Raw genomic sequence first — 20,133 nt, 5'->3', positions numbered from 1 at the left:
TATATATATATATATATATAAATATATATATAGATAGATAGATAGATAGATAGATAGATAGAATTCTGAGAAAAAAGTATGAATTCTGAGATTAAAGGCTGAATTCTAAGAAAAAAAATAATTAGGAGAAAAAAGTCAGACTTCTGAGATTATAGTCTGATTTGGGGGGGGGGGGGTTAAAGATCGTTTGAGCTCCTCTGCTGTACAGTAGCAGCATCCCTTCTCTCCACCACTAGGTTTCCCATCAGCCTATCAGTGCTCTCCTCTGTGCTTACGTCAGCACCGGGAAGCTGCTGTTCGCTTTGTTTTGTTTTGGTACAGGGAGTTGGAGGAGCAGAGGAAGGCCGACAGAAGAGGTCCTGCTGGTGGAAGACCTGCTCTCTAAATGGGGAGAGCTAAATCGGGGATGGAAGATGACGAAACGATAGCTGACGCCCGGGAGATGCCGATCTTTATGAGCAATTTGGAAGAGGGAAGGGAGAAATCGTCCCACAACCATCCAACGGGAACTTCCATCACAGAAGGTGAAGCTCACCTGCAGTTTGTGGACCTGAACCGACCTGTCATCCGGTCCAACTCCCGGTTGTCCCTCGATGGTGTCATCGGGAGGACGGGGAAGAAAAGTGGCGAGAGAGAGAGGGATGCAGAGGGCAACAACAACAACAACTGCAACAGCGGAGGAGTCGGAGCAGCCAGGAGGAGAAGGGCGAGCGCCGTGGAGGTTCTGAGAAGGAATTTCGGAGATAACAAGTCATCTTCTCTCTGTTTAAGTACAAAAACTCGGATGCAGTACGGAGTGGAACATGGGACAGGCGGAGAAACTAGTATTAACATATCTACGGGAGTACGTAGAGTACAAAGTGGTGAGCGTCAAAAGTCGGATGTTGAAACGGGGGAACCTGGTGATAAAAACGAACCACCCTCTATTGACTTGACTTCAGATGTTACAGGAGTTAAACTCTTAACTGTTAGTGATAAACGCCATCTTAGAGCTGAGGATGAAAGCAACACGGTGACTGTAGTTGAGTCCTGTAGTGCCAAAGAGCACGTCTATTGTACGGTTTACTGCATTGCCAACGAATCTCAACGGACAGACGCTGAAATCACGGACCGTCACGATGACGCTGCTTTATCAGGGGAGACAGGAACGGAATTGGAGGCGGTAAATGTTGGGGGAATGGGCATCGAACAGGCGATGTACACGCTGGATGACCTGGTGGACCCATTTGGAGACATGTCCCACCGCTTGGAGCGGGTGCAGGCCGGTGCTGAGAATGGGATGAAGTGTTGTCGGGTGTGCCTGGAGGAGAAAACCAGCGCACCCCTGCCCTGCTGCGGGAAGGCCGTGTGTGACGAGTGTCTGCAGCTCTACGTCAGCTCCCAGGTTGGTGTCAGCAGAGGTTTTTTTCCCCCCCTTTCTTTTCTTTTCATCAATGCTGCTCTATGCCTAACATTTATTCTACACCCTGGCTTACAGGCATATCCAAAAACAAAACATCATATAAAGTCTATTAATTCAATCCTGTCATACTAAAATTAGAAAATAATTTAATAAATAAATCCATCAGCTGACTGACCACATATTGCCCTACATATTTATAGAAAATAGAGTAGAAAGGAAAAGTGAGGACCTTTGAGTTGATTGTGAGGAAAACTGCATTCAAGAAATTTTTTATGAGCTACCACATAGATGTATCACAGATATGTGCAAACATGTCAACATCCTTGAGTTAAACTGCCTTCTGAGTCAAATCAAAATTAAAAAGTGTTTCACCCTGGGTATAAGGAGATACTGTTCTCTTTTGTAGATTAAGGTATTTTTTATTCATTTAGCAAATGAAGGTCCAAGAGTCCATATTCCTTGAAGTTTCAATAATGAGTTGGTTTTTGTCAGCTCTAAAGTCAGCATAACAATTTTACAGAAAATTTTAGATCACTCTTGCTTTTTTTTTTTTTTTTTTTTAGCTATACTTATGCTCCTTATTGCCAAGCTTAGCAATGCTGCTAAAATGACTATAGAATCATTACAAGGGCTGGGCGATTAATTCCATTTGCAATATAATCACAATTTAGAGAAACGCAATTTTCAAAACGCAAAGGCACTGAGTTTTAGTCACAATAGATCTAACAAGGTTAGGACACTAAATTTCTCCCTTAGGTGGCGGTGATACGATGACTGCCTCCTAAGGGACTGCCACCTCGCACAAAAGGGAACAAGGTGGCAGCTAGCTCCTAGATCTTTGCATTGTAGAAGAAGTAAGAGATTTTTCATTCAAATGTTACAGCAAAGTCCCGCAGCACTTGATTCTGGACAAGCAGGCTGTCAGGCTTATGAAAAAAAAAACCTTGTAGTAAAGGGGAGTGGTGGCCTAGCTGTTAGGGCATAGAGCTTGCAATCCTGAGTTTGTGAGTTAAAGTCCCACTCCCACAGACTGCTACTCTGGCTCCTTGAGCAAAGACACTTAATCCCACACTGTGCTGCACAATGGCAGTCCACTGCTCCCCAAGGGGATGGGTTAAATGCAGAGTTCATTTTGTTGCACTGTACTCGTGACAGTGTAATGACAATAAAAACCGCTAAAAAAAAGAAAGGTCGACATAGTTGTGCTTTTATAAAGGAAAATCCCAATATTGGTTGAAAATAATCACAATTATTATTTTTGGCTTAATTTTTCAGCCCTAATCATTACAACCGGGCTTCCTCAGCATTTCAGTAGCTCCACAGGCCTATCACCTCTATGCCATACTACTCTGATAAAGGAATTGTTCCATAACACTTTTCAATGGGCTACAATTTCAAATTTTAAGTACCTGTTTAAATAAATTAATCTAATGTAAAATAGTATAGATTTTTTTAGAGAGTATTTTTTAGTTTTTGGTTGCTGTAATCACAATTTCAACACTTGAAAGGCTTCATTTTTATGCACCAGTCTATTCAATTCAGTTTATTTATATTGTGCCAATTCACAACACATGTCATCTCAAGGCACCATACAATTCAATCAGATCATACAGTCAAATTGATTTAAAGTTTTCTATCTAAGGAAAACCAGCTTATTGTATCGATTTATTGACTTGAAGGCAATCCCTAAGCATGCTTATAGCGACAGTGGAGAGGAAAAACTCCCTTTTAACTGGAAGAAACCTCAAGCAGAAACAGGCTCAGTGTGAGCGGCCATCTGCCGAGGCCGACTGGGGTTCAAGGAGACAGAAGCAGAGATGCAGAAAGAAGCAGAGATATAAAAGTCAACTGTCATAATGTGAAATTTTCTATATTTTGAAAAAGATTTCACATTTTCAGACGGTATATTTACTAAAAGCAGGATTACTGGCTTGCTAACTGTAGGTTCTTAAATTAAGTTTGACAACGCTGGTTCACTTCCTCTCTGGGTTTGTCGCCATGGTTACCATGCTGGAAACCTAATCTTCTCTGGAGCAGGCTATGTTTCCAGACTGGAGGTCAAGAGCATTAAGCATACCTCTCAGCAAATCAATAAATGAGAACAATGAAAGGGGGAAATTGAAAGCAGAGTGAATAACATTTCCTTTTTAGTTCTCGGAGATTTTTGGAGGGACTTTCACCAGATTCTCTTTGTGATGGATTAATAGGTCCTCTTCTTTTCCAGTGTGGGACACCAGCTTTGTAGAACAGCGAAACCCTGCCTTAGAAACAGTTACTGCTGGGAAATATTCAGCAGCTGGTTGATGAGTCTTAAAGCACGTTCTTCTTTGTCGTGCTTCCATGCACTATATTTAGCATCTCAGAGGAATTTAGGTCCGGCTCACAGTTCTGGGAAATGCACCAGGAGCTGACCCCACATGTTTATAATATCTAGATTAAAAGTCAAACCTAAACTCTTCAAGATAAACTAACAAGAGGAGCACATGTGAGTTAACTAAAATGCCAGAAGTCAGCACCCTAAGGTCTCTTTGTCTTGTGATTAAGACCTTTTTCGGGGAATCTAGGTCAACAAAACCGAAAAAAAAAAAAAGAATAATAAAAGCTCAAATAGTTTATGTAACAGCAAGCTTTATAAACTGTGAAAGCTTTTTATATCCCACCTTCAAACTGTTTTCTTTCAGTCAGAGCTGCACCATCTGCTGCTTATGCAATTTAACAAAGAGAAAAATGAGGGTCCAGTTCTATTCTGGGTTAATTCCCATCATTTTTTCTCCCTCTTTCATAAGATGGTATCTTCCAAACACTTTCCCAGGTTTAATAAACATTTATGCAGCTTCCCAAATCACTCAGGCTGCCTGAAAGTTGCAACCCTAGCTCTAATCCGCTTTGATCGGTTTGCATAAAACTGTTTAGTCAGTCATTCATTCCAAGTAGATTTTGTCCTCAGTCATGTTACTTTGATAACAGGTCCTGAGCTGCAGCGCAAAGTGCTCCATCTGATACGCAAACGAAAAAGAAAGGAGCCGTTAATATGTTTGCCTGAAGGTTTTTTTTTCTTATTCTCGTTAATGCACCACAAGCTGATTTTAGCACATAGGCTTGGTGTGCAGTATGTGGAGTAAGATGGGGCTTTGTGGAGAAATAAAATCTTGTTGCAACAAATCAAAGTTGCAAAATCCCTGCTGTTTTCAAGCCTCTGGGTGCTGGAGGAATATTTAGGGAGAGTACAAGATCTGATATCCTAAAGCACAACAGCTTCATCACTGCCATTACTTATTAGGGAAGAAGTTAGTTGCTGATGATTAGTTTATAATCAGCAACTCTGGTCAAGTTGTTAGTCAAACGCATACAGGTGGGTGGTAACACAATAACAAGGCTGTCAGAACTTAAAGAGAAGCAGCTTTACCAACTAATGGTTATTATTATCAATTATGATGGGGGTTTTATTTTTCAAAAGTACGGGAGTGACAAAATATTATACATCAGTTAAAGATGAAAATCACTAAATATTGCTACCAATCCTTTGAGGAATAACAATTTTGCAATTTTTTTCCCCACAGTTGGATAACATTTAAAACTGCAGTATTTCCATTTTGGACCTTTTTGCCCATCAGATGTTAAAGCTCATCACATTGCAGTTTTTAGCTTGAATAGATATAGATTGAGAGCAAGAATAAAGCAGCCTTCTTTCAGCTTTTTAATCAACATTTCAGACTAAAGACACTATGATAAAGGTGATTGTCTTATATGAACCCTGCTTGCTTTGATTCAAATCCAAACACGTCATATCAATATAGGGACAGCCAGAACTTCATTAAAGCAGCTATGAACTCCACTGTGTACATTTGGAGGATGTGAGGATGTAACCAATGAGCATATTTTAGTTGATTTGCTTCTATTGGTTCCACTTGCAAAGCTGTATCTACCGTAAAAATAAACCAAATCTTTCTGTTCAAATTTGAAATGCTTCTTCTAGTCACTAATCCAAATATAACAACTAATGGAAGATACACAATGAATTAAATCGTTGTTTTGGGAAATAGTTATTTAGATAAAATGATTTGGCAGAAAAAAATACCCTCTTTTTATAACTTTAAAATTAGTTATTAAAATATATTGGAATACCTTTGTAAAAAAAAATAATAAGAAGAAGAAAAGAAAAAAGTCAAAATAATCAATTACTTAAGGTATAGTGGAGGATTTTCTCTTTCCGGGTGGATCATCTAAATAAGTGGTCCTCCTAATTGTCAATCATTCTGGTGATATGTTCATGTAAGGCTGTACCACGTACTCAACTACAGCTCAAACTGTACGACAAAACCGCAGGGTTTAAAAGTTCACAGCTCACTATGCGTGTTCTCACACTGTGCGGCCCGACGCTCTGATGTGACCCTACGATGGCCAACTGAATTTCAAACATGATTTCCTCCAAACTTTACGATTCCTTATCGGGGGGTGGTCGTTAGAGGCTGATCGCCCCTCGTTACCCCCTGTACACTACACTACACAACGCACGACGAGGCTGAAAGTAGGCCTGATCGAAAAATTCTCACACGAGAATTGGCCTGAAAAGGGCAAAAATAATCGTATAGTGTGTGCCCGGCTTTACCGGTGGTGAGTCTGACATAGTGGAAAAATTGCAAATCTTCTTTTGGAAAGTAAGCCTGTATGAGCGATGCAAACAGCAACTTTTAAACAGAGCGTGCACGAGGAGAAAGTGAGCTTGTGCACGCTCTTGCAAGTATTTAATAGACGTTCCCTCTCTGGAGGTACAGGGTTGTGCATGTGCATTTTTATTTATTTTTTTTAAGTGGAGAGGGCGGGTCTTTTCAAAAATTTACGAAAATCCTCGACTATACCTTCGATTATTTTAATCTACATGAAACAACAGACCTCTTAGGTGTTTTTTATTGTTTTTATTTTTTCTGATTTGTTTCCAATTTCTGTTTTTTTTTTCCTGTAAATTATACCATTGATCTTCAACTCATGTTTTCTAAGCTGTATGTCATTAAACAGCTGTCAATAAGGTTCAAGTGAAATGCTATGAGCTCCACTGGCTAACAGGTTAATGATCTAAGGTCAAATATGGACATTAAAAAGGGGAAGGATTATAAACTAATTTGGAAATCTCACCAAACTAGTGTTGCAATAACTCAAAGCCAAGGCATATGCTTAATAATATGCTTAAAAAACTGAATGAACTGACTCAATGCTGCAAATGAAAGTGGGACAACATTTCTTGGTAGTTTGTAATGGATTAATTCATCTAGATAAAAAACTGCTGGATGTTATTAGTGTTGAGGTGATGAATTATCAAGGGATTCATTTTAGTTTGGAAAGTAATGGGAATGTGGATTTAGATCAATTTTAAGGAGTCAGTTGCTAAAAATAACTTCCCTTCATTCTTGTGTGAACTGTAAAGCTACAGTGGAGGTTACTTAAGGTTAAATAATTATAGTAAACATTAGATCCTGCAGATTTCCTATAATTGGAGCCTCAGAATAAAAGTACGTTTCCAGGAATCAAACCTGTAATTCAGAAATGCATCAACACCTGGATATTATTCCGTATCCTTTACAGCAAGTTCGTTGACCTAGTTTGTTTTATACTGTTGATGCAAACTGTTATTTGAGACTGAACACATTCAGCCACAGTGTCACAGCGTCCGCATAATGCGGCACACGTTTGTGAGAAAGAACCCGTCAAACCAGCCCTACCGGGCAGTGGCTATCACAGCTTTGGTGTTATGGTTAAAAACAAACATCACGGCTATCACACCTGCAAGGATAAATGTAAATATTAAAGTAAATGGTGCTTTTTGTCTGTACAGGTCTGTGTATGTTTATGTACAGGTGCTGTAGAAGATATACGGCATCCATAAAAAGGTGTGGATAGTTTCCAAGATGCACGCGTTCTGATGACTACCTTAGTAGATGTCAATGCAACATGTCTCCGAGGGGATTTATAGATGTAATGTGTAGAGGGTCAGATGACAGGAAATAACTTTATTTGAAAAAGTAAGAATAAACATGGGGATTACGAGATGCCCTTAGAGTGGAACCTGGACAAAGAAGTGAGCTTGATGGTTAAAAAGTAACAGGATAGTTAATGAGAAGTTCTCCTTCTGGTCCTGACTGTTATGCCATAAGGCCAAATTAGAGTGCCCTGCAAAGGTCTCCATTAGAGCTGCATGATTTCAGAAAGCAGGCAATTAGGACCTTACTGCTTAAAATTGTGATGGTGATACAGATAAACTAAAGTAAAATGCATTTTCTGGATATGTTTCCTTTTTTTCTATTTTCTGTGAGCTGAACCGTTTCAGCACAACTTGTGGGATTCAACAAGAATTCATCAAGGCTTTATTTTCACAATCTTTCCATAAAAAAGCTATTTGTGGTGTGGGTAAGTGATATGTTTATGATCAGATAACTTTGTTGAAGTCTGCAGCTCCCCCAGAGCTTCTGTAGCCCTCCTGGATGGCTAACTGACCATCCCTCTGCTCTCCTGGATCATCTGTTTTTGTAGAAGGCTATGTTTTGTTTAGTTTGCAGTAGGGATGCAGGGAGCAATTAATTCTTTTTGCAATATAATTGCAATTTGGCAAAATGTAATTTTCAAATAAACCACTTTTAGTCACATTAAATACAGTGGTGGCTGATCATAAAAGGCACTAGGGCTACATCCTACCCACACAATGAACTTGAAGATATAAAAAACAAATAGATATTAAATTATAAAATAAAAATATTTCTAAATATTTTGATATTTTTTATATGTGCAAGATAAATAGTTACATTTTAATGACGAGTAAAGCTGTTCTGTTTGTCGTCGGATTGGTTACCTATTTCCACCCTGGGTCGCAAAAATCTTTGGCTATAGACTCTCGTGAAAAGTAAAACTTATCAAGAGAGAAAAAAAAGCAAAGTTAACAAGAGAAGCAGGAGGTAAAAGCATTTGGACCTGACCCGAACATCAAAGTTAACCAGTAGTCCAAAGACAGACGGTACACCCTGTCTTTTTCGTGGACCTGGTTTAGTTACGAGGCTTGACTAACTGCATTTAGCAAGGCTAACGCTTTATTCTACTTTCCCTTTTTCAAATGTCAGGATCTAACCCAGCAAGGAAGACAGGTACTTTTTAGAAAAGGCAAAGAAGCATGAACAATCTAGGATTCACATGGAAAATAAGATGTAAGTGTACTTTTTCTAGGTGTTTGTTAATTTGCATAGTTGCTCTTAAGTAAATACAGTTTAGTTTTTATTAATTAAAAAAGTGTAAGGCTGACTAAACTGGTAAATTATTATTATTTTTTTTTAGGTTTGTGACACAATATTAGACCATGCAAAACACGGAGCTTTGCCTTCTCAAAGCCTCAAAATGGCAAGATTTATGTACAAAAAGTAAACCTTTACATGAAATGATATTTTGTTTTTATAATGTTTTTTGTTGTTGGCATTCATATAAATACACTTCTGATCAAAATCTTAAGACCAGTCAAAAAATTGCAAGAATTTTCATTTAGCACTATTGGATCCAAAGAAGATTCTAAGTAAAGCTTCACAATGTTAAAAAAAAAAGAAATCAGCGTAAGAGACAAAAACCATTGTTGCATTGAAGGAAAACGCACCCCAAATCATGATGGCACCCCCACCACTGTGCCATGTAGAAAACATCTCAGGTGGAATCTACTTGTCATACCAGTAACGTTGGAAGCCATCAGGACCATCAAGGTTAAATTTTCTCATCAGAGAAGACAACTTTCTTCCACCTTTCAATGTCCCATGTTTGGTGCACCCTTGCTAAGTCCAAACGGGCAATTTTGTGGCGTTGAAGAAGACGTGGCCTTTAAAGACGTTTTTTGTTTCTTAACCCCGTCTCTCGCAGATGCCCTCTGATGGTTATTGGGCTGCAGTCAGCACCAGTAATGGCCTTAATTTGGGTAGAGGATCGGCCTGTGTCTTAACGGACAGCCAATCGGATCCTGCGGCTCAGAGCTGGTGACATTTTTTGGGGTCTACCACTTGACTTTTTTGTTCCATAAACCTCAGGATCATTTAAAAAATTCAAAATGACTGTCTTACTGCGTCCAACCTCAGCAGCGATCGCACGTTGTGAGAGGCCTTGCTTATGCAGCTGAACAATCCTACCACGTTCAAAGTCAGTGAGCTTTTTTGCTTTTGCCATCAGGAGGTCTTGACAGTGTAAAGACTTGACAGAAAATGACATGGAATCCAGATTTTGCACAGCTTTTGGCTTTTAAAGACTATGGTCTTAAACTTTTGATCAGCTGAAAAAAATAATGTTTGAGTGTAAATGCAGTTTTCAGAAAATTCCCTGCTCAAAAGTTTTTGTCTCTTGCACTGATTTTTTGCTTTAACATTGTGAAGCTCTACTTTGAACCTTCTTAAGATCCAATAGTGCAAAATGCAAATTCTTGCAATTTTTTGACTGGTCTCAAGATTTTGATCAGGAGTGTATACTGGTGTGATAACTTAGTATACGTTTGATTGGTTTTTGGTATACGTCTATTTTGAATTTATAGCCCCTCCTTTTGAGAAAACTCCACCAGCCACCACTGATTACATATAGCAGGAACAAGTTAAATTGAGTATGCCATTTTTTCCCTCCAGCCCTTTGGGTGGTTTTAATATGCTTAAAGTGGGTTTGCCACCACACAGAAATGCAGACACAGTAGCAGCTCTCACAGATCCAGCCATGGCAGAAGAATTAAGACATTTTTCACACAAAGGTTACAGTAAAGTCCTGCAATAATAGACTCTGGAACTGACACCCTCGAGTGGAACATCTACCTACAATCAAATCAGAGTTGCAATATTGGTTTAAAATAAATAAAATAAATCGTTCAGCCCTAGTTTGCAGTTGTGCTTTAACTCTTGATGTTTTTATTGATCAGAAGTCTCTAAAGACTGAGGTTTCACAGAACCGAGGCTTTTACTCTGAGCTTTAATTACACACAGGTGGATTCTATTGAACAATAAGCTGACTTTAGGGGATTTGTTGCATTAGAGTTTCTTTAGAAGAATCTTGATAGAGGTTCAGTAAAGCCAAAATAAGGGAAATAAGGCATCTTCTATTTTTTGTGGAATTAAAAATGTTTTTTCCAATTTGTGTTCACAGTGTATCACATGTAATAAACGTGAAACAGTGCGAGTGGTTGGAATTCTCTGCAAGACTGGAAAATGGTTTTCAAATGTTTTCAAAATGGTATTCAAACCCCAAAAAAACAAAAAACAAAACAAAAACTATGAGTTATTGCAAAATTGAATTTCCCTTTTGGTATTAAAATCATTTTTTTTTTATTGAATATACAGCAACTTTAAACTTGATTATTTAAAATGCTCCACTTTTTGTTTATTAAATAACAATTTTAGGTCAAACTTCAGGGCCAGCAGGCTTTGTAGAAAAGGTAATATCACTATTAGTGCACACCTGTCAGTTCTTTGACAAACATTAGCCTCTACTAATCTGCTATGCGCTCCTTCCATTTTGAGGTTAATCATTCATCAGTTGTGTGAATTGACTTAATATGTAGATCCACATGTATCAAACCTTCACATTTATTCACGACTGAACAGCTGATGCTGCAGGAGAAGCCTGGATGTGTTTCTTTTCCAAAAAAATGTGTTTTCTTTCAGGTGAGAGAGGGAAAAGTTCTCATCAGCTGTCCAATCACGGAGTGTGCCGGCAGCCTGGAGGAGGGATTAATGATTTCTCACTTGAGCAATGAAGAGGTGGCAAAGTACCGCTACTTTTTGGAGCTAAGTCAGCTGGACTCAAGCACGAAGCCCTGTCCCCAGTGCAGCCACTTCACCTCCCTGAAGGCGCACAGCACAAACCGCTCAGAGCACAAGTACAAGGTAAGAGCTCACGCTCACCTTTGGAGGTTTTAATGGCAGAAAGGATGATGCTGCTCAGAGGCTGTGGTGCATACTTTAGTTTGTCATTTCTAACCTCCACCAGGAAATGACCCGAGTGACTTTGATTGTATTTCAGCTCACATTAGACACTAACATATGGCGACAGGTCTGTGTTTTCCGGTCTAATTGGCAGTTAGCAGGCATTTCCACCTGCCTCCACTGACCCCTCGTTATCAGATCTCAGGATATCGGGGGAATCTAATATACGGTTGCTTATGCTTTCAATCCATCCACCTCATATCTTCTGCTTATGGGATTGGGCTGTTAAAGTAACACATCCAGTAGCAAAACAAAGACATCTCTCTTTTGAAGATCCCAAAGCATTTAACACAGGAGGGAATGCAGAAGTCCTAACCAGTTCTGGATTTGGTCTAGGCAAGGCAAGGCAAGGCAAATTTATTTGCATAGCACAATTCAGTACAAAGACAATGCAAAGTGCTTTACATTATTAAAATATAGGAAAATAAAACACAATCAGAACAAGTAGAAGAAAAAATAAAAAATAAATAAAAAAAAGATGCAGAAACAAGAAAGAACATTAAAAGCAGTTGGACTAAAGAAAATAAAAAAAAGACAAAAAAAAGTTGAACTAATGATGTTTTAGTTGAACTGTTTATCTAGAACAGTTGAAGGCAATCCTAAACAAATGTGTTTTTAGTCTTGATTTAAAGGAACTCAGGCTTTCCGCACTTTTACAGTTTTCTGGAAGTTTGTTCCAGATAAGTGGAGCATAGGAACTAAATGCTGCTTCTCCATGTTTAGTTCTGCTTCTAGGTATGCAGAGCAGGCTGGAGCCAGAAGACCTGAGTGGTCTGGAGGGTTCATACACTGATAGCAAGTCTGTGATGTATTTAGGTGCTAAGCCATTCAGAGATTTATAGACTAACAGACGTATTTTAAAGTCTATTCTCTGAGATACAGGGAGCCAGTGTAAGGACTTTAGAACTGGGGTGATGTGCTTTTCTTTCTTAGCCTTAGTGAGGACACGGGCAGCAGCGTTCTGGATCAGCTGCAGCTGTCTGATCCACTTTTTAGGCAGACCTGTGAAAACACAGTTGCAGTAATCGATTCGACTTAAAATAAACGCATGGATCAGTTTTTCCAGATCATGCTGAGACATTAGTCCTTTAATCCTGGAAATGTTCTTCTAGAACAAGTGGGTCTTGCAGAAAAGGTCTGGAGGGATATAAAGTTTACATGACGGAGAGAATGTGGACATGATGAGTTCCATCATTGGAGCTTTGATAATCATACATGCTGGAGGTTTTTGGATTTCTCAAAATAAATTTAGTTTTATGTGTGTCGTTTTAATCATGCTTCCTGCTGAGTAGAACCTGGCTAAAAAACAAATAAAAGACTCTGCCTTCTGTCTGAGTGACTTTAGGCACCGGTTAAAAAGTAAAACATCCTGCTAAAGATATCTGCTTAAATATGTGGTTGGGGTCAATGAAGTATGCTAACTTTACCGACCTTCACAGCTATTTTTGGTGTTTACAATACATTTTTACTGGGAACTGTGCTTTAAAAAGTAATTTAGCCACAATATAGATGTTAATGTACAAGTGTGGGGTTGTTGTGCTCTGATCAGTTTTAAGAGGAACTGCAAATGATATTCAGAACGATTGAATCAGACTAAATCCCTTTCCTTGTCCAAGAAACTCTGTAGGATTATGGATGTTTCTTAAAGATGCTGTTTTATAAAAGAATATTATTTATATTTTATTTTTTCTATAGAAGAATATTTTAAATTGTCTATAAATAAGTAAAAGTGAAACTCAATCAGGCGGATTCTTAAAGATCACTTATTTTTTCTCTAACCATATTATTGTTATGAGATGGATTCTGGAAAAGACGCAAATAAAATCTCTTCTTGCAAGTTATGCACACAGAATCCCCTTGATAGACAAGGAAAACAAGCTTGTTTCACAATATTTAGGCTACTTATTGTTCCACAGAGTTTTGTTTTACTTCTTTTGTCTTTAATATTTAACATCCTCCTTTTGATTTTTACAATTTCAAGAGAAGTAAAGCAATAAGAATTTAGTTTTTGAACTCCTTACTTCCTCTTTGCGTTTTATTGATTTGTCTGCAACAAGTGCTATCAAATGTCTAGCATTAGAGAACTTGAATGAGTGATAATTAAACAATAAGCTCATGTTTCTAGCAGTCCAAGCAGATCTTTGGAATATGCATATTGCAAACTGTATTATTGTGATGATAAGTGTGTCCCTCGTTGTGGAGCCTTAATTGATCCATCACTAATATTATATATATAGTTACTAATATATAGTTTTATCCCTTTCACAACATTTAGTTGTCTCTAAAATACCAAATTTCCCTATTTCGTTGTTGTAGATCCAGTGCAGCAGCTGCCAGTTTGTGTGGTGCTTTAAATGTCATGCGCCCTGGCATGATGGACTCAAGTGTCGCGACTACAGGAAGGGGGACAAGCTGCTGCGAACTTGGGCGAGCGTCATTGAGCACGGGCAGAGGAATGCGCAGAAGTGTCCACGTTGCAAGGTAAAAGCTCAGGGCAGCGCCTGGGATTGGAGGCCTTTGTGCTGATGTTGCAGTGCAGGCTGAGTCTTGTCACTGCGTCAGTGCGGAGCTGATTAATGAAGGGAGGGAGCGATATAGAAAAGTTTTTTTTTGTTTCTTCTCTCTTTAGATCCACATTCAGCGTACGGAGGGGTGCGATCACATGACCTGTGCCCAGTGTAACACCAACTTCTGTTACCGCTGTGGAGAGCGTTACCGCCACCTTAGGTTTGTCTCTGCTCTGCTTCTCGCTCTGGCTGCTCCGTTTTCTCTTTATTCTCTCTGACTCCACGTTTCACAATCTTGTGACAGATTCTTCGGGGACCACACTTCCAACCTCAGCGTGTTTGGCTGCAAGTATCGTTACCTCCCTGATAAGCCACACCTCAGAAGGCTCATCAGAGGCTCCGTCTGTGGTACGTTTTGCCTTCTAAGCTCTTTGTTCCTCATGTCAGGCATGCTTAGTTGTATTTTAACAGAAACTATTTTGAAGTGACCCATTTAAACAGTTAAAGTGTCTTTTGTGGCCTTATTTTAACAGACAGACGTTAAGATGGTTAGTTTACTCTTAATTATTCTCAGTTGTATCACAGCAAATTGTCCATGATCAAATGTTGCTACTTTGCTCTAAATCCTGCAAAACAAGATTTTTATTTATTTAGATCTTCTCTTAAAATTTAATAACTGTTAATTCCCCATGAAATCAGTAATATGCTATTCATTAATTTAAAGCATTCTTGAATTATTCAATATATTTTTAAGGTATTAAATGTATAAATATCCCGTCAGAAATGTAAATAAGAGTGATTAAATATAACATTTAATAATAAGTGAAGTGATTAAAGGACAATTAAATAAATTCACTTGAAATAAATATAATTAGTTGCGTTGTATTTGTGAATATAGAGAAAATAATATATCTATGCTACTTTAGGCGGGTGAAAGGTCACCAGTAGGGGCGTCAGCATTTACAATGCACTTTTTCTTCTTCTCTGACATAAAATCTAGATAAACCTTTTCATGTTTAAAGCCGGTAAGGACTGCTAAAATAATTTCTGTTTGCTAAGTAACAGAATTATTTTTTTATTTTCCAAGTTAACATAAGTGTCCCCATTTTTTTTCTTTATTTTGTAGAATTGCCTTTTAAATTGTTTAATTTGAGTGAAAGATTTTAGGTTTTGTCCCACAAGTTTCTCACAATAGCTGCATGAATTTTCTCTTGAGAGAACTGGAGTAGGTGAGTCAGGTTTAAATTTGAAATAAATGTATGCATCAGTATATAGACAAGTTTTAGGTATTAACAAATCTCATACACATTACCTGTTAGAGCTTAAGTTAGGTTCCAATATCTATTTCTAACAGGGATGTCCTCTATAGATTTGAAGGATTATCATGATGTTTTTTTAGCATTCATTGCAAAACAACAAAAAGGTGTTTAGGAAAACATATGCATTGTGTTTTTGCAATAAATAGTGAGGCCTGAATGTCTGTTGCTTATAGTCAAACCAACGATCTAATTACTATGAAGCCTGCAGTGATTTAATTTTAATGAGGTAAAGAAGTTTTGCTTCGCTTATTAACAGTGAAAATCAACCATTAAAGTAACAATCCCAGCAAGAGTTTTATTTTAGGGGGGATTTTTTATAGTGCATGCAAATCCCTGGTTTCTTGTTGTACAGAAGCTGTTACCGTGTACAAATTCAAAGTGACATTTAAGAGGGTTCAAGTATTTTTCCACCTGCTGCCAAATGTTAAATGGCATGTCTTTGATGGAACGGATCAAGCTGAAATAAAAAAGCCTGTTTTAATCACCATTTGAGCAATCAGTTCCTCCCCATGGTCCATAGTTTAAATAAAATCCAAATTTATGTTGTATTTTCTTTAATATGTATCCTTACCACATAGTATTACTGGGGTTTAAAATATCTGAGACACTCAAATCATTGCAGTATATGTTTAAACATCGCTTTGTTTACATTTATCTCTAAGGAGGCAGGACTTGGCACCATTTGTTTTGAGGGAAAAAAAGCATTTCCTTAATAGAGTAGAGTTACAGAAATTAAAGATACTTCCTCTAAAGGTTGAGTGTGAGTTAACTACTGATTTATTTATGAATCTAAGGTGTTTCACAGCTTTTCACCAGGGATGCCAATAAACGCAGAGGGCACTGTAGGCAGAGATAATGGCCGTGTGTCGCATCAAAAACAAAAGGTGGCAGCAGCAGCATGTGTGTTTTTTTTCTTTTATTGTCATGTTTGTTACCAACTCAGCAGAACTGAGGGCCAACGCTCTCACTTTTATGTGAGCCTGAGTCGACTGCAAACAAGTGCATGCTCTTAAATCATTAGGATAATATCTTCACATGTTGGTTTGTGACGTTTTCCCAGCGTATCTGGATTAACAATGACAATCGCCTCAGTTTCCTAACAGTTTAGATTAAGCAAGCCTTTTTAAATAGTTTCATATCTCAAGTTTGCATCACGTATTCACACCTAACTATATGATAGCTATAGCCAACCTATTTAAATAGATCTTTAAGTGGTACTTTCCTGATCCATGCGAAAGGGTTAGGGTTAGGTGTATCAGCAGGGTCCTCGCTTCAAATTCACTTTTTGTCCTTTTCACAGCACTTAATCGTGAATGTTGAAGAGGATTGTTTGCCTGATCAGCAGTAGCAATACGGCTGTTTATACTTATATCTGAATTAAACTTTAATTAAACCATAAAACTTGAATGAATGTTAGAAAACAAAAAAGTTGAACTAATCCTAAACAAATGTGTTTTTAGTCTTGATTTAAAGGAACTCAGGCTTTCCGCACTTTTACAGTTTTCTTGAAGTTTGTACCAGATAAGTGGAGCATAGGAACTAAATGCTGCTTCTCCAGGTTTAGTTCTGGTTCTAGGTATGCAGAGCAGGCTGGAGCCAGAAGACCTGAGTGGTCTGGAGGGTTGATACACTGATAGCAAGTCTGTGATGTATTTAGGTGCTAAGCCATTCAGGGATTTAGACTAACAGACGTATTTTAAAGTCTATTCTCTGAGATACAGGGAGCCAGTGTAAGGACTTTAGAACTGGGGTGATGTGCTCTACTTTCTTGGTCTTAGTGAGGACACAGGCAGCAGCGTTCTGGATCAGCTGCAGCTGTCTGATCCACTTTTTAGGCAGACCTGTGAAAACACTGTTGCAGTAATCGATTTGACTAAAAATAAATGCATGGATCAGTTTTTCCAGATCATGTTGAGACGTTAGTCCTTTAATCCTGGAAATTAGGGGTTTTCTAAAGAATAGTCAGTCCCAGTTCTGTCAGATTTGATGGAGAGCTTCTATAAACATGTACTTTCAATCGGATTTAGAGGTGAACTGACCTTACAAAAGCTTAAACCTAAACTATCCTACTGACTGTTTAGTGTCAGTATCCTGCTGAAGGATCCCAGTATCAAATGTTTACCTACCTCTAAAGAGTTTTTTTTTTTTTTATGTTTTCTGTATTCAGATCTTCAGCCCCACACCATGGTGCTACCATAACCTAGTATCTCCTAGAGGACGGTGCATTCAGGGTATTAGTTTTCAGCCATACATGGCACTTTACACGAACGGAAGCCTTTTTCTTCCCACTGCCACTGGTGACTTTAGAAGTAATTGATCGCACTAGATTTTATCAGAGTAGAGGAGATGTATTTATGTACATTTCTACGACTAAGTGCTGATAGAGGCTTCGTTATCTCAGCATATAGGAGCCAGTTTTAGCCCAGTGAGAGTCGTTTACACATTGCAGCTCTCCATCTGTATTTAATGAGGCGCGTCATTTTGCAGGCTGTGGTGATCGTTGCTTGTTACAGTAACCATCCTACTTCCCCTGTTTTACTTCTCTCTCTGCAGCCACCAAAGTGCTGATAGCTCCGTTGGTCCTCCTGCTGGTGATAGTGCTCGGAGCTCTCGCTTTGGTGATAGGTAACACAGCTGCACACGCAAACTCACACGCACACGCCAAACACTTAACCTCGAAATACCTCACCTGAGTCATGGAAACTTGGAGGTTTCTCTCAGCATAGCAAAGCAGCTGCTCTGAAGTCATGGATTCAAACCACACCTCTGATGATTATTTTGCTGAATCACATCTAGAGCATCATCATCCGTCTGGAGACACTCAGTAACGCTGAGTCATTCATCGGGTTGCACTGGGAGCTATTGATGCTTCAGCTGAATGTGATTACTGTTAATCTTTTTCCTGTGTTGGTAAATCTGACGGATGATCTTCTGAACACTAATATGCCGGGATGGAAGATTTACATTCGCTTTGTTAGAATCCACTTTGTGCCGCTATCTTTCTTTTTCTTGGCTCAATGTATTTTTCTTGACCAGATTAAGCTTGAATGTGGAAAAATCAGATTAAATCCTTATCACTTCATTGAAACATCAACAAAAAGTAAAAAGTAGTAAGTAATCTTGAAATGCATACAAATCCACACACAGCTTTATTCTTGCTTTTTGAACTAATCAATGATTGTCTTATCTGGTGATCAACACTGAAAGCTTTGTCCACAATTGGAGGAAATGTGAAAACAATTAACTTTTTCAGGAGCGGCTGACCATTAAGATTTACTCACAGAACGCATTAACTCATCCAGGATCTAACAGGAAAACCCAGAATGAGATCTAAAGCTCTGCAAGCTTCACTTCTCATTAAAAGTGGGAAAATTGTCCTCCATGGAAGGTTTCTAATGCAAAAACCACTGCATTTACTGAAAACACCTGATGATGATTCCACAATACCTTTGGGGAAAATATTCTGTATTGATCGCTGATACAAAAATCTCATAGAATCTGGCGTAAAGGAGAAAAGATCAAACATGGTGGTGGAATGGTGCAAATGCAAAGGCTGTGAAGGAGATTGTCTCCCTGAGGTCACGCAGGAGGACACTGATCTAATGTACAGCCTACTTTTATAAAATAGCTCAGCATAAAAAATAAAAATAAGGCTTTTGAAGTTTTCTAGTCATACTGCAAGCTTGAATTCCATTAAGGTGCAATAACATGGTTGTTCATGTTTAAAACCGCTCCAGTGCGCATGGGGCCTGGTTGGCTCAGATAGTCTTTTTCCCTTAACAAATAGAATCAGAATTTACAAATTGCTTCTTTTTTTATTTGATATTAAAAATGAAAGCAAACTCTATGTAAACAAAATTTTTTTCATTTTGGCCATTTCTGAGGCTTTTTTTTTTACTTTAAAACTAAATAATTGCATCCATTTCTTCCTTTCTGTCTAGGTTTGTTTGTTTTCCCCGTCTACTATGTTTGCAAAAGGAGGAAGAAACAGCAGCTAACCCGGGGCTCCGGACGGTGGATCTAACTATCCGTACACCTAGCCCAATAAAGGTGACACCCATCTCCTCAGGGACGGACACGCCAGCCTGAGACCCCAGAAAACTCTAATTGAGGAGACTTTATAAAATAAGCATGGGCTGTTTGAGTGGTACTTTCTGTTAGCAGAGTGAGGCCTTGATAATTGCACATCAACCCATCTAGTTTATTTAAATTCGCATGGGACTGCTGTCAAAGCACGGAGGCTGGATATCAAGAGAAGAGCAACCCAAACCTATTCGAAATGTACTTTGAGGTGACGTCTCTCTCTAACACCATTGCCACACAGTGAAGAATGAGTTACGGTCAGATTATAGCACACTCTCTGAACATTTCATCAGATTAATTATTTCTTTTACCTAAATTTAATCCGTAAAAGAAGAAATCTAAAGCAAAAGATCCAGTTTTGAGAGCATTTCAGTTGAAGCTAGATGGTTGAAGGAAGCTTTAGGAGAGTTGGATGAACAAACTATCCATAAACTCTTCATGGAGATAAATGCCAAACTAATTCTGGGCTTTTAAAAAAAAAATTGAATGCTTTTAAGATAAGATGTCTCTACCACCCAACTTTGGGTACGATTTGGTTTCCTGCCTTTCAAAAACATTAGCCAAATATCATTAGAAGAAAGGTTTTTGTGGTCAAAGATTGAGCCTTTTGGCCCCAATAATAAAAATTGTCTTTGGAGGAGTAATTTCCTCCAATGATGGTGGCAGTATGATGCTATGGGGCTGTTTTGCACCTACTGGTGTAGATTTAAAGATCCACCAAAATGTGGGTGATATTTGGACAGAGTTGTGTCTTTCAAAGGGATCATTATCTGGGACAAAAAACCCCAGCAGGACAATAAATGTTAGAGTTCTGGGATGGCTCTGTGCTGCACTCTATGTTTGAG

General features: G+C 38.5%; 1 protein-coding gene across 1 annotated transcript; it reads left to right on the top strand.

Moving 5' to 3' along the window:
• Positions 1 to 305: 305 nt before the first annotated feature.
• Positions 306 to 19,936, top strand: rnf217 (ring finger protein 217). Its single transcript, XM_015395397.1, has 7 exons — positions 306 to 1,384; positions 11,059 to 11,280; positions 13,696 to 13,860; positions 14,009 to 14,106; positions 14,191 to 14,294; positions 17,759 to 17,830; positions 19,147 to 19,936. The coding sequence occupies exons 1-7, from the start codon at positions 386 to 388 to the stop codon at positions 19,227 to 19,229; spliced, it is 1,743 nt and encodes a 580-aa protein (XP_015250883.1). The 5' UTR covers positions 306 to 385; the 3' UTR covers positions 19,230 to 19,936.
• The last annotated feature ends 197 nt before the right edge of the window (positions 19,937 to 20,133 follow it).

The sequence above is a fragment of the Cyprinodon variegatus genome, unplaced genomic scaffold (genome assembly GCF_000732505.1).
Source record: "Cyprinodon variegatus isolate N-32 unplaced genomic scaffold, C_variegatus-1.0 Scaffold738, whole genome shotgun sequence".
In the NCBI taxonomy this organism is placed as follows: Eukaryota; Metazoa; Chordata; class Actinopteri; order Cyprinodontiformes; family Cyprinodontidae; genus Cyprinodon; species Cyprinodon variegatus.
Note: the sequence above shows the minus strand (reverse complement) of the source record. Positions and strands in the feature narration are given on the sequence as shown.